Below are 12,691 nucleotides of genomic sequence, written 5' to 3' on the forward strand. Positions count from 1 at the left end.
ACAGACATCAGTTGTTCAAGAAACAAGGTCAAGAATCAACAAATAAGACCTCATTAACCTAAAAAGATTCTGCACATCAAAAGAAGCAACTAAGGAAGTAAAGAGAAAACCCAGAGTGGGAACAGTTCATCAAAACACTTATCAAGGAACAATTTTATGAATGACTACATTAACCAAATAAAGCACTACATTTGAAAGTAAAACATGCTATTCATTGTGTACCAGCATTGAGGGAGTTTGTTCTATGAAAATTTATTTGTACTTTGGAATTAAAATTTGGCCCATAGGTATGTATGCCCAAATTAAAGATATTACCTAGCTTAGACAGACAGGGCTGAGGAGATGGCTCTGTGCAAGCATGAAGGCCTGAGTTAGAGTCTTCATTGCTTAAATAAAAAGCTGGGCTTGTGGCCTCATCTGTGTGTGCCTGTAACTAAGCACTGGGGCCAGGTACAGCTGGCTCCCAAGGGTTTGCTTTCCAGCCAGCTTAGACAAAACAAGCTTCCAGTTCATTGACAGACCCTATCTCCAGGTAATAATAAAGCGAATAGTAATAGAGGAAGATGCGGGATGTCTTGCTCTGGCCTCTGCATGCACACACACAAGACAGGACTAGTTACTTAATAGATTTACAGTTTATCATTTCACAGAGCCAATCTGTTGACCCTGGTGCATCTTTTGGAAGTACTATTACTATTTATTCAGAACTAAATCAAGAGGAAATCTTGAAGTTTGATGTATAGAATGATTCTTTGGTATTAGAATGAAATGTAAAGCAAATAATTATGAGAACTCTGACAGAATTGTTAACATTGCTAGACAATATATCATGAAGAATAATAATGCATCTATAATAACACAATTACACATTTATATCATTTTTTCCTGCATTTTCTTTCACAAAGCCTCCAGATAATATACTCTAGGCAGCTTTTACATTGGCTACACACCTCAATGGATTAACATTTGAAAGGAATCTTTGGATGTTGCACAATCAGAACACTCCTTCAGATCTCAAATCCCTGCTATAAAAACTGGGAGGGCACAGGCTGGAGAAGAACAACCTATCCTCACCTCTTCACAAGACCCACAGTGCATTGATCTTGGACTTGTATGAAGATGAACTCAGGGAAGGAAGGGACCCAGCTGGAGGTGGAAATGAATGAAAGCAAAGCATAATGGCATATGTACGAAGATGCCAGGATGAAACCCATTACTTCGTTTGTTAACTTTAGAAGTTAATTTTTTAAATTTGTTTTTATTGAATTTTTATTTTATTCAGGATATCTCAAACAATCCCATAGCCCCTGACACACACACACACACACACACACACACACACACACACACACACATACTCTGTCATTCATGTTAGGGCCCAATGTGTCAAGTCCATGTCCCCAGATGTTTCCAAGTACAAGTTCATCCACTGAGGTCTATTTAAGTCTACTAGGGAGATAGCTCACTTAGTAAAGTGCTTGCTGTGAAAACATAAAGACCCAAGTTTGTTTCTTCAGCACCCCTGTAAGAATCTGGATATGGCCGTGTGTACATATAGTCTCATGGCTTGGGAGGCAGAGATGGTGATGAGGGTCACTGGGGCTTGATGGCGATCAGCCAGCCTAGCCAAACTGATGAGCTCCAGGTTTATTGAGAGACCCTGTCTCATTAAACAAGAGAAGGAATTTAGGAAGACATGGGGTGTTGAACTCTGTCACACACACACACACACACACACACACACACACACACACGCACGCACGCACGCACCCACGCACGCACGCACATAAACATATACCCACAGAGGCCTCTGAGGAAAAAAAGAAAAAGAGGAAGGAAAAAAAAACAAAGTTGAATATGAAGATTCAAAGTAGTGAAAAATAAGGAAAATTTAAAGAAGATTTTTAACAATCCGTCATTAATTTTAGGTTTATACAAAGTTTTAGTTAAAATTCATGCTTTGGGTATATGCTGGTTTTCAGGGTGTTGGTACTGGCTGTTTTTGATACCCAGTACTGCAGAAAAATGAAAAGTACTGTTATACTCGAAAATATTTTATACTTAAAATGTTTTTATCCTAATATTTATAGTTTTATTTTTTGTTATCTGTGAAACAGCAACATAACATTGGGAGGCATTTAAACCAGTGAGAGGCATTTCAAGGCATCTGGGTACTTACTATTATTAATGTCACCATTTCTTTTATAGAGTTTGATTTCTCAATTATCAAATACATGATCATTAGTATTTTTTTTTTTTTTTTTTTTTTGAGGCAGGGCCTCCCTGTAGCCCCAGCTGGCCTGGAACTTGCTATGTAGATCAGGCTGGCCTCGATCTCACAGACATCTCCCTACCTCTGCCTCCCAAGTGCTGGGATTAAAGGCAAGTGCCACCACACCCAGCCTCTCTTAATTTGAAAAAATAGGAAGTCAGCTCTGCTTCTGTTGAGTTTTAGGCTGGTTAACTGGCTCTAGAACTATTGGATTTCCTCTTGACAAACACAGAGCTTGGTGACCACATTGGCTGCACTGGAGATTTTACACATATCTCTGAAATCTTCATACTCATAATCACAGTAAATACACCTATCACAGTTAGTAGATAGCCACATACTAGTTGAATTTATAAATGCAAATCACTGACCTAGTTAGAGCTTACATTTCTTCTTTAGATCTTAATACTCTTATCATAAGGATCATTGGATTGGAATATAAATATATATTTATTTATATGTATATTTTCAATATATGTAGCTCATGATTAAACATTTTTGTGTATAAATTATGTTTCCTATGATGCCCAGGTAATACCACAGACATGTGTTTAATACCAGCTATGCCCAAAGCTCTGCACTAGGGAGGGAAAGTGATTACATGACCTATGGCCCCTGCCTTCTAAGACCATAAGAGTCCAGGAAGGAAGGCAAAGGACCAAAAACTACATAATTAGACAATCATATGTCACAGTTTTCCCTAGGAAAGTTTCCTTCAAAACAAACTTCCACTCATCTAAATTACCGAGAATGTGGAGACTTGCTTTTCTCTGGGTTTTCCATAAAGTTTGCGCATCACATTTTTACGACAATTTACCACAGTGTTTTGAAGCCTGCCTGCGCACTGTCCTCTATTTCTCTCAGCCCTAAGAAGGACTAGAAGACCTAAAATGGAAACATATCTGAGTCATGGACATAGTTTGGTTCTTTGTTTTGATGTTTCATTCCAGCACTTATGTTTTGTGGCTTTCATGGTGAAAAGTAACAGTTAAATAGGTTTTAAAGATTTTATTATGGAGTAAGAAACATAATGTTTAAAAATCAATTCACAGCCGGGCATAATGGCCCATGTCTAATTCCAGCACTTGGGAGACAGAAGCAGGAAGATCTCTGTGAGATTGAGGCCAGCCTGGTCATGGTAAGATCCAGGCCACCTGCAGCTATAGGGCAACCTGTTTCAAAAAGACAAAAGAAAATTCAATCAATCAACCAATCAATCAATCAAATCAGTTCACATAGTTCAAAGTTTTTAAAAAGGAAATGTAAGGTTTCATAAGCCCGTCAGCTACAATGACTGCTTAGGGAACACATATTGAGCATAAAACCCCCAGTGCTTTACTCCACCCCAATGCACTCTGACTTGAGATTTCTAATCCCCTTCAGCTATACTCCATCTTCCCAACAAGAAACAAACATTTTAAATGAATCCAAAAAGCAAGAAAACTCCTTTTTTTTTTAAATTTTCAGTCTAGGGGCTGGAGAGATGGCTCAGTGGCTGAAAACACTGGCTGCTCTTGCAGAGGACCTGGATTTGATTGATTCCCAACACCCACATAGTGGCTAACAACAATCTGTAGCTCTAGTTCCAGGGGATCCTATGCCCTCGTCTGACCTCCATGGGCATTGCATGACACTGGTACACCTACCAACAAGCAGGTGATACACTCATACACATAAAATAAATTTTTAAAAACTTTACAAACTAAAAATAATTTGGAATTTTTTCTTTGTAGATGGGAATTCAGCCTAAATCAATTGCTATGTTCAGTGTTGTGGTCCTGTCCCATTGACTTTCGTGTGTTTACCTTTATGACCAGTGTGGGACATGGGCTTTTCTTCTCTTATCACTTGTACTGATAAAATCAGGGAAGACACAAGGACACATCAGCATTGGGGCTGCTCATCAGTCATCAAAGTTTCCACATACAGAAAGCTGCTGTTCCTCACAGGAAAGAACTGTCCCCAGCAGAGACTGCTGGCCAGTCTCTTCCCCCTCCTTGCTCTGTAAAAGCAAAGTGCCCAAACCACCTCTCATGCATCACTATTTCTTTACCTTTGGAAAGAGTAAGAGCCCTTAAAAGGGGACTTGCTGCTATCTGGAAAGATGCTTCCACAGCATGAAGATTGAGCCAAGATTTGTCTTTCTACCTTGGAGTGTGGGTTGTACACTTTTGTGTTCTGCTGTGTTCAACATCTCTTCTGTTGTTTATCAATTTGAGGAAGCAAGCATTCCATGCAAGTCTAATAGGTATTCAGAAGATGTGAACAGTGGACCAGAATCATCCAAAAAGCTATTTTTTAAAGAAACCAGTCATTTTCTTAAAATGGATTTTAGCAACACCGTTTCACTCAAAAAGAAAAGTTTCCGGTACCATTAGTTCTAAAACATGGCATTTCTTTACAAAAGTGAGAAAATATACATGTAAACTTGCTACCATACTTACAGTGTAATTGTATGACATCTTCTTATTGAAAATCTAAGTAGTAACAGAACTTTAATAATCATTGTCTCTAGCATCCTTGCGTTAGAGAAAATTAAATTCCAACAAGACTCACTAGTTACTGGACCCAACATGGTTAATTCAAACTCTAGGATTTACAATCCTGAGATTTCTCAGTCTCAGTTTGTATTTCAGTCTTTCCCCCAACACTATCCTGAATTGTCTTCCTCTGACTTATATCGTACCAGCTCATAGCTTTCTTTGTGAAATATTTTTATCCATCACTCAAAAGAACTAAATAGAACAACTTCTTAGGATAAGTAAGAAATAGAAGCTCTAGGTTTTCAGCTCCTGTGATGGAGCAAGGCAGAGAACATGTACCCTGCCTGGGTCTTCATCAGTTTCCAGGGTCTTTGGAAGATTTTAATCATAAAAGAAAATGACTGGATAGAATGTTCCGCCTCCATCAGCTGCAGATCTCAATGGTGCTACTGCAATGCTTTCATCATTCATATTGGCCCCATCCATTCAAAATGCAATGTGTTTAATTTTCCAACAACATCATGGTAACACTCTATTCATTAAAGTCTGCTAACAACTCTGGGAGGTTACTTACACGGGGTGAACTCACACATTCAGCCATAGAAACGTGCCTTGACTATGCTACACAGCTAGAGAGACACAGTGAGGTTGCAAAAGACAAGATTAACCTTGGCATTTGGCATTTTCCTTTTCTCTGGGGAAATGAAGAAAATGGAGAGAACAGTTGCAGCAGAGAAATCAACATCTTTGTATTTTTTTATGGGTTTTTGTTTTTCTGTTACAGCAGGGTAGAATTTACCAAGGAAAGAGATCAGTAATATCTCCCTGATATTTCACTGAAATACTATTCCCAGGCAGATACAGATACTTGTATAAAGGTATATATGCAAAAAAAAATAGTCTTTGGAGTATCAGTTACTAGAAGGACAACTCACTGTGATTTGGGAGATGAAAAATACAAGCTTCAATGTGTACAAAGGAATTTCTTTTATAATTGATCAAACGCTTTGCTTGTGTTTTCTAAACAGGTGAAAAACGCAGCTGCCAATGTACTCAGGGAAACATGGCTTATCTACAAAAACACAAAGCTAGTAAAAAAGATCGATCATGCAAAAGTACGAAAGCATCAACGAAAATTCTTGCAAGCTATTCATCAGTAAGTACCTGTTTTCATTTTCATCCTGCTTTTTTTTAATCCTTATCTTTGGGTTCTTGATTTGCTGGTCCTTCCTGCATGAGGGAAGAAAAGAAAAAGGCATTGTCATGTTTCTGAAAATCTAATAATGGAATTTGGAGAAAATTTTAGTCCTTTTATGATTAAAAATCATTTACCACTCATTTGTTAATCAAAATGTCTTCTTGATTTCTCTTTGCAATCAATTTCTGTTAAGGTTGCATTTTAGTAGGTAGTTTAACCTGAGAGGTTCAGCTTATATCTACTGCAAAATATTTTTAAACATTAACATGATCTATCTGGATTTTTTACATACCATCAAACATCTGTATGTGAAATCATATTAATACTAGAATATGCAACGAATCCTTAATTGGAAGTTTGGGGATTATCAGTATGCCATATGTTCACTATGGATCTTAGAATTTCTGTAGTTCTTTATGCTCTCATTATCCTGACATTATTCAAACTATGTTTATTCAACTTACTTAAGTCCTTCATGCCATTTCATTGTTATATAATTATTATAGCCTTTTAAGATAACAGTCTGTGCCTCGTAAGATTCAGTGATTACTTGGAAACAGACCTTTCTCTCCAGGCTGACAGCATCTTCCTTGTAAGTGTTACTCGTGTGGTTATCAACTGTAATGCCATATAGACTTGCTCTTAATGCCATGTCTGCATGGTCACACTTGTGGCTAAAAAATTGGCTTTCCTTACGAGGCCTGCCAGGGAAATAATGGAAAAGTGGGTAAATATTGAGTTTTCCCCTATTTAATGAGATTGGTCTTCTCAGTCCCAACTAGTACAACAAACAAGAAAGCTGTGAGACTGAAAATTTTATTTTATACATTTAGCTAACATTCTGTGAGGAATCCCCAGGCTTTCATCTTCTAACCTTGCACCCGTCCATTCACTCCCTACTTAAACAAGTATCCTAAAAAGTCCACAGTGTGCCTGTAATTATGCTTCTGTGCATAGTTCTATGGAAATTCAAAGCTTGGCTAATCAAAATAAAACCCAAGTATCTCTGCAATTTAAAATAGAGAGAGTTCTGCACATATGGTGCATAGCTTACATTGCTGCTCACAGCTACTCACTCATGTTCTTTCCCTCGTGGCCACCCACGCACTTTCCTAAGAAGGGATGGTATTTCTCCTTTAACTCCCTGACTTGACTAGACACACAACTGTTTTTCTCCCCCCACCTCCCCTTGTAAGGAAAAGATAGGACCAGAAAATTTAAGATCATTCTTTTTAAAATCAGGGAAAAACACAGAAAGGATAATTAAATTAGGGCTGGCTCACAAAGAAGGAGCTCGCTCTTTGGAGCTCAGTGGCTTTTTTGACCCAGGAACACCATCTTGGAGCCCCAGGCCAGTCACTGCCATTTTATTTATTCTCTACATTAGAAAATAAAGCCCCAAGAGATGCCAAGCTTCTCCTCTGTGTTCCTCAGGCCTGACTAGACAGGTCTCCAGCCCAAGGGACTCACCTCTAATGACTCCATTAGAACAAACCTGCTCTCTAAAGCTGTACACATGGTAACCCTCACATTCATATAAGGGGTACAGAGAAAACCATAGAAATATCATCTTTGTGTTTTTAATATGTTATAGTAATCTATTTTGTTTGAGTATGATAGAAAATTTCTCTTTGTGGGGATAGGAAATGTATGCATCTGAGGGTAAAGGGTGTGAGATGAAGTGGGAGGGAGAATGTATGCCTGATCCATATATTGAGTGACCATGCTGCTTGTTTTCCAAGACTCTGTGTACCTATCAGTGTAGCCTCCTATAAAGTATAATCATATTTGATTTGCCTTTTTGACAAATTTCCAAATAACAAACCCAAAGCATGCTGTGACAGATTTTGTAATGCATTTCTGCAGCTGTGTGTATGTGGTGGTTATTTATTATATTTTGTCATATGCTTTGAGTTTTAAGCACATTCACACTAAAAAATATGGGAGAATGTACAAGTATTTATTCACTATAAAATTCTTTCAACTCTAAGTTTCTTTTATAAAAATATATTTTAAGAAATTCTTTAGAAAGGGAAATTATTTTATGAACTAGCACAGAGGAAGTACCAAAAATGCCATAGAAGGCATGCCAACTTGATCTCAACAGCACATGGGAAGAGCTTACATAGAGCCCTTTGGCAAGCTCCTCTGGACAGTGACAGAGGAAGCCCCTCATAATTCTTCTGCTTCCATCAGCTATTTATATTGTTTCTTTTCTTTTTCTTTGTTTTTGATGAAATGTGTACATCAAAAGCAGATGAGCTTCAAGCAACCCAAATGTGTTCTTAATTGTTTTATGAATTAGTCTGGTGGTTACTGGGTTTCCTTTGCTATAGGGGATACTTAAAGGTTATGAACAGGTATAGCAGAGCAAGTTTGTTTATATGGGCTGGGTTTGGGAAGATTGTACGGGTCGTGTTAACATAGTTTTGGAGTTGGGGAGTGAAGTCATGAAGGACAGCAGCACATAGGGCTCGATTCCTCAAGACAAGGCCTTCATTGCCCATTGCTCAGATCCAGTGATCAACTTTGTTGCCAGCATTGGGTGAATCAGAACTTCCTGGTTAGACAAAAATTCATAATTCATTTGATGGTGCTCTCCTGGCTCCTGCTTGGCTCCTGCTCATCTCTGACTTTCCCAGAGAGCATTTTTAGCAGCTCTTTCCTCTTCTGCCAGCACCCCCTCTTTCTCTTTTCCAAACTTCATAGCCTCTTTCCAACATGTGACCTCTCTAAGTCTCTGACGGTGCTGAACTCTCTAGGCCAGTGCCCTCTCTTCAGTCATGTGTCTATCTTTTTGAATTGTCACTTAATGCCATGAAGTACTCTCTCTCTCTCTCTCTAACTTTCGACCCTTTTTCTGAAAGCAGCTTTAGCTTCATCATTCTGTCTCAACCATGGAGCCATCAATCAACAAGAACTTGTCTCAGAGCCAAGGAATCTAATACACATAATTTATATTAGAGGGGATCCTGAATAGCCCCAAATTGGAAAAGATATGCTCCCTCCTCAAAAAAACAAACAACAACAACAACAAAAAAAAATTGTGCCTATCATTTTAAGCAAAAATGTTTCCTAATGCTCCCTTGAACACCAAGTATGAAGAGGCCAACTTGACCTTGTACACTCTCTTCCTTCTGAACTCTGGTTCAAGAGGAAGCCAAGTGCTTTCAGGTAGGCAAAGCATAGTAGCATAAAGGATGGTGATGAAATGGAATAATGTTTTGCTTTGGCCAATAAATGTCAAAAAATCATGCAGAATCATAACAGGACCTTCCAGCTAATGAATCGAGCCCCCTGTGCACAACTGAACACCACATTATGTTATTTTGTTCCAGAATACTTTACAGTTTCTTTTCTTTTGTTTTGTCTTTTTATTTCAACAAAATGAAAATAGAGCTCGGAAGTAAGTTGTGTGAGCCACTCCTTTCAACATTTGCAGAATTTTCTTCTGGCTGCATGCACCCAGCGGATCCTTTATTTGTGGATTTTAGTAGTCTGATTGCTGCTATGGAAATGTGATCCAAAAATCATGATATTTTCCTGTGATAAGTGAAGTTCACAAGGAAGATGTGTTTCTTATTCTTTTGTGGAGAAAAAAATGTGTAATATACATGTGCATGTTACCTTTTATTCCGGCAGCTGCAGCTTAAGCAGGCTTTATCTGCTTTCCTACACCACAAGCAGTATAAGAAGGCAGGGCAGATTATGTAAGTTCAGAGAACTAAAGAACTTCCGATCTTCCTTCATCAGGCCTTCAAGATCACTAAGAAATAAAATGGGCAAAATTCTACTGTCAGACATAATTTGGAAATCCAACATAGATTCCACTACTTTAAGGGGAAGTCTCACTTCAGCTAAGGAACCACCAATCCCCACTTCCACCTGATTTGCAAATTCCAAGACTCTCTTTACTCAGATTGCTGGAGATATCTGGTCTACAGCTCCAAGCTAATCATTATTAAATTTTAGAAGGAGAATTAAAGCTAGCATCAATTGGCAAATGAAATATGGGTATTAAAATATAGCCATGGGCTAGAAAGCTCTGAGCAGAGACCCCACTCCTCCCCTATGAAAAAGAGAAAATAGCGGGTATCATGAGATAGAGACAGGACAGGACCTACATGACACTTTTTTTGTGTGTGTATGTGTGTGTAATAGTCCAGACCTTGGGGATAGTTCAAGGGAATAGATGTCTTTCCACCTGTTTTCATCTTAATATCTTATTTGACTGTCACTTAAAGTCATTTAAAACACTTTCATTGGTATGAGTCCAGCATTCCAGGACACAGTTCTAATCTCACAGTTCATTCCATCCATGAAGAAACAAAAGGTCAAATGGAGCCAGTGTGAACGGTGTCCCCAGCTGACATTGCAGTTTTCTCTAGCATGTTTCTCTGCAATGATCCACAGGTGTTCAAGATGTTTTTGTTTAATTTTGCTGGTTGTTAAAATTTATAATTCAAGAGATATACCCCTTGTCAGTACTTAAAGAAACCTCTCAACAATATTGGATTTAAATATGTGTTTGCAAATTTCTTTTAGACTAGAACTTATTCCACCTCTATAATAAGATAAAAAGGAGGCAGTTATTTTTGTTCCAAGTCTTCTAATGAACACACAATTGCAGTGAATAGATCAATTTGAAACAGTTTAGGTTATTAAAGACTATATTATAGCTGATATCAGTTAAACTCTAATTAGCAGAAGGAACTACATCTTTACCATAGATTCAGCCACAATACTGGGTACTGTAGGTGCAGAACTAAATCACTGAGCATCGTTAACACATTGCAAACTCCCTGGCAGTAAAATCTTGCCCTATGAGTTGTTATTCCATCTATGTAGTTAAAATTAAAAATAATAAAATACTCTCTCATTCATTAAAACTATACCTTGTAAAGCGATCCATTATCAACACAAAATAAGGTTAGCATGGATTTTCTATTTTTCTCTTTCCACTACATAGCTCAGAAATACCACCTTTTTTTTTTTTGGAACAAGGCTTTGAACTGTTGACTTATAGACAATAAATTACTTTTCTCTTATAAAATCTTAATTTCTTGAATATAATAAGCATGTAATAAATATTTGTTGGAATAATACAATACGTAAGTTAAAGAACAGTAGGCGTTCTCATTGAGAAAGATAGTTTTTTTAAACAGTGGCCTATGACCGTCAATCAAGTATGCAATGATATTGTACAGTAACTGAAAGAAACCTTACAAATATTCTATCTACCAGATAGTTTGTCATCTTATTTTTCTCTACAATGAAAGTTAAGAGAGATTCTCCAAAGAAACAGTCTGGCCACCCATTAAATTCAATGCCAGGTTAAGATAAAAGTCAAGTGAATTACATTGCACTGAAGAATAGGAGAATTATATGTTTTGAGTTATCTTGCTGCTGGTTGAATAAAAGTTTTGTTTTGTTAATAAGAATCTCACTTATCACTGTGTTTTCATCAGGTTCAAATACCTAACCCGATTCATTTCAGACTAAACAGGGTTAATACCTGTATCTAGTCACGTAGGCATAGGAAGGTGCTCATTGCTCCAACATTATGAAATTCCAGTTGCTTTGCATATTTCTTCCTATGTCTATTTGTCATGATACTGGGGCTTTAAGGAATGTTTTGGCTTTTTCTCATAGGGTTAAATCCTTATGAGTCTTCCTGAATTCAACTTACCTGGTAAATAGTTGTCCGGAGGACATCTCATCTCTTGCTCTCCTTTCTTTTTGTGGTGTTGGGGAAGCATGCTCCTCACTGTACCAGATACATAACCAGTATGAACTTTACCCCCAAATATTCAAGGCATTATCCATGCAGTTATTTGCTCTTGTCGATTTTGTGCATGCTCTTTGAAAGCAGTAACATCGGCAGAGAATTGAGGACTTTTCTGACTTCCAATTCTGTCTTTTAGATTAAGAAGTGTAAAAATGGAGCAGAGGAAACTGAATGACCAAGCAAATACCTTGGTGGATCTGGCAAAGGTAATTCTCATAGTTGCATCCATTGAAATGAACCACTGCACAATTATAAGCAGTGCTTCCGAAGTTTTAATTTCTGAATTTAATCAACAAATCTATCAAGCCACCCTAAAATGATGATCTGACTTAGAAACGTTTTTCTAAATCTCTTACTTCATTTGCTCTTTTCCCATATACCTTAAACAACCCCTAAGACGAAAAGCTCCTGTGCTGGATAGCGTCATTTGTCAACTTGACACACCTGGGAAGAGGGAGCCGCAGTTGAGGTATTTCCTCCATCACATTGGCCTGTGGCTATATCTGAGAGGTGTTTTCTTAATTGCTTTTTTATGTGGGAAGACACAGCCCATTGTGGGCCATGCCACCCTGGGCAGGTGGTCCTAGGTTGTATAACAAAGCAAGCTGAGCACAGACTGGAGGAGCAAGCCAGTAAGCAGTGTTTCCCCATGGTCGGGGCTTCAGTTCCTACATCCAAATCTCTGCCATGAGTTTCTGCTTCAGCTTCTCTTGACTGTAAGCTGTAAGCCAAATAAACTCTTTTCCTCCCCAAGTTGGTTCTGGTCAGAGTGCCTATGAAAACAAAACTGTGTATGGGATTTGATATGAGGTTCTGGGCTAAAGAAGACTCAATCAGTGCTATTTTTTTTTTAAAGCAAGCCCAGAATAATATAAATTGAATATTTTTAAAAATCCTAGAAATTAGCCAGGCGTGGTGGCGCATGCCTGTAGTCCCAGCACTTGGGAGGC

The 12,691-nt window shown here is 38.1% G+C and overlaps 1 protein-coding gene across 3 annotated transcripts in view; it reads left to right on the forward strand.

Annotated features, from left to right (window-relative positions):
- The window catches only part of Kcnn2 (potassium calcium-activated channel subfamily N member 2), a gene marked incomplete at its 3' end in the record, with an annotated part of 150,102 nt that extends 138,155 nt beyond the window's left edge, over positions 1 to 11,947 (forward strand). For all 3 annotated transcript variants that reach the window (XM_029559750.1, XM_029559751.1, XM_029559752.1), the window contains 2 exon segments: positions 5,784 to 5,911; positions 11,878 to 11,947. In XM_029559750.1, coding sequence (XP_029415610.1) covers positions 5,784 to 5,911; positions 11,878 to 11,947 — 198 coding nt within the window.
- Between the last annotated feature and the right edge of the window lie 744 nt (positions 11,948 to 12,691).

The sequence above is a fragment of the Nannospalax galili genome, unplaced genomic scaffold (genome assembly GCF_000622305.1).
Source record: "Nannospalax galili isolate Female #2095 unplaced genomic scaffold, S.galili_v1.0 scaffold128, whole genome shotgun sequence".
In the NCBI taxonomy this organism is placed as follows: domain Eukaryota; kingdom Metazoa; phylum Chordata; class Mammalia; order Rodentia; family Spalacidae; genus Nannospalax; species Nannospalax galili.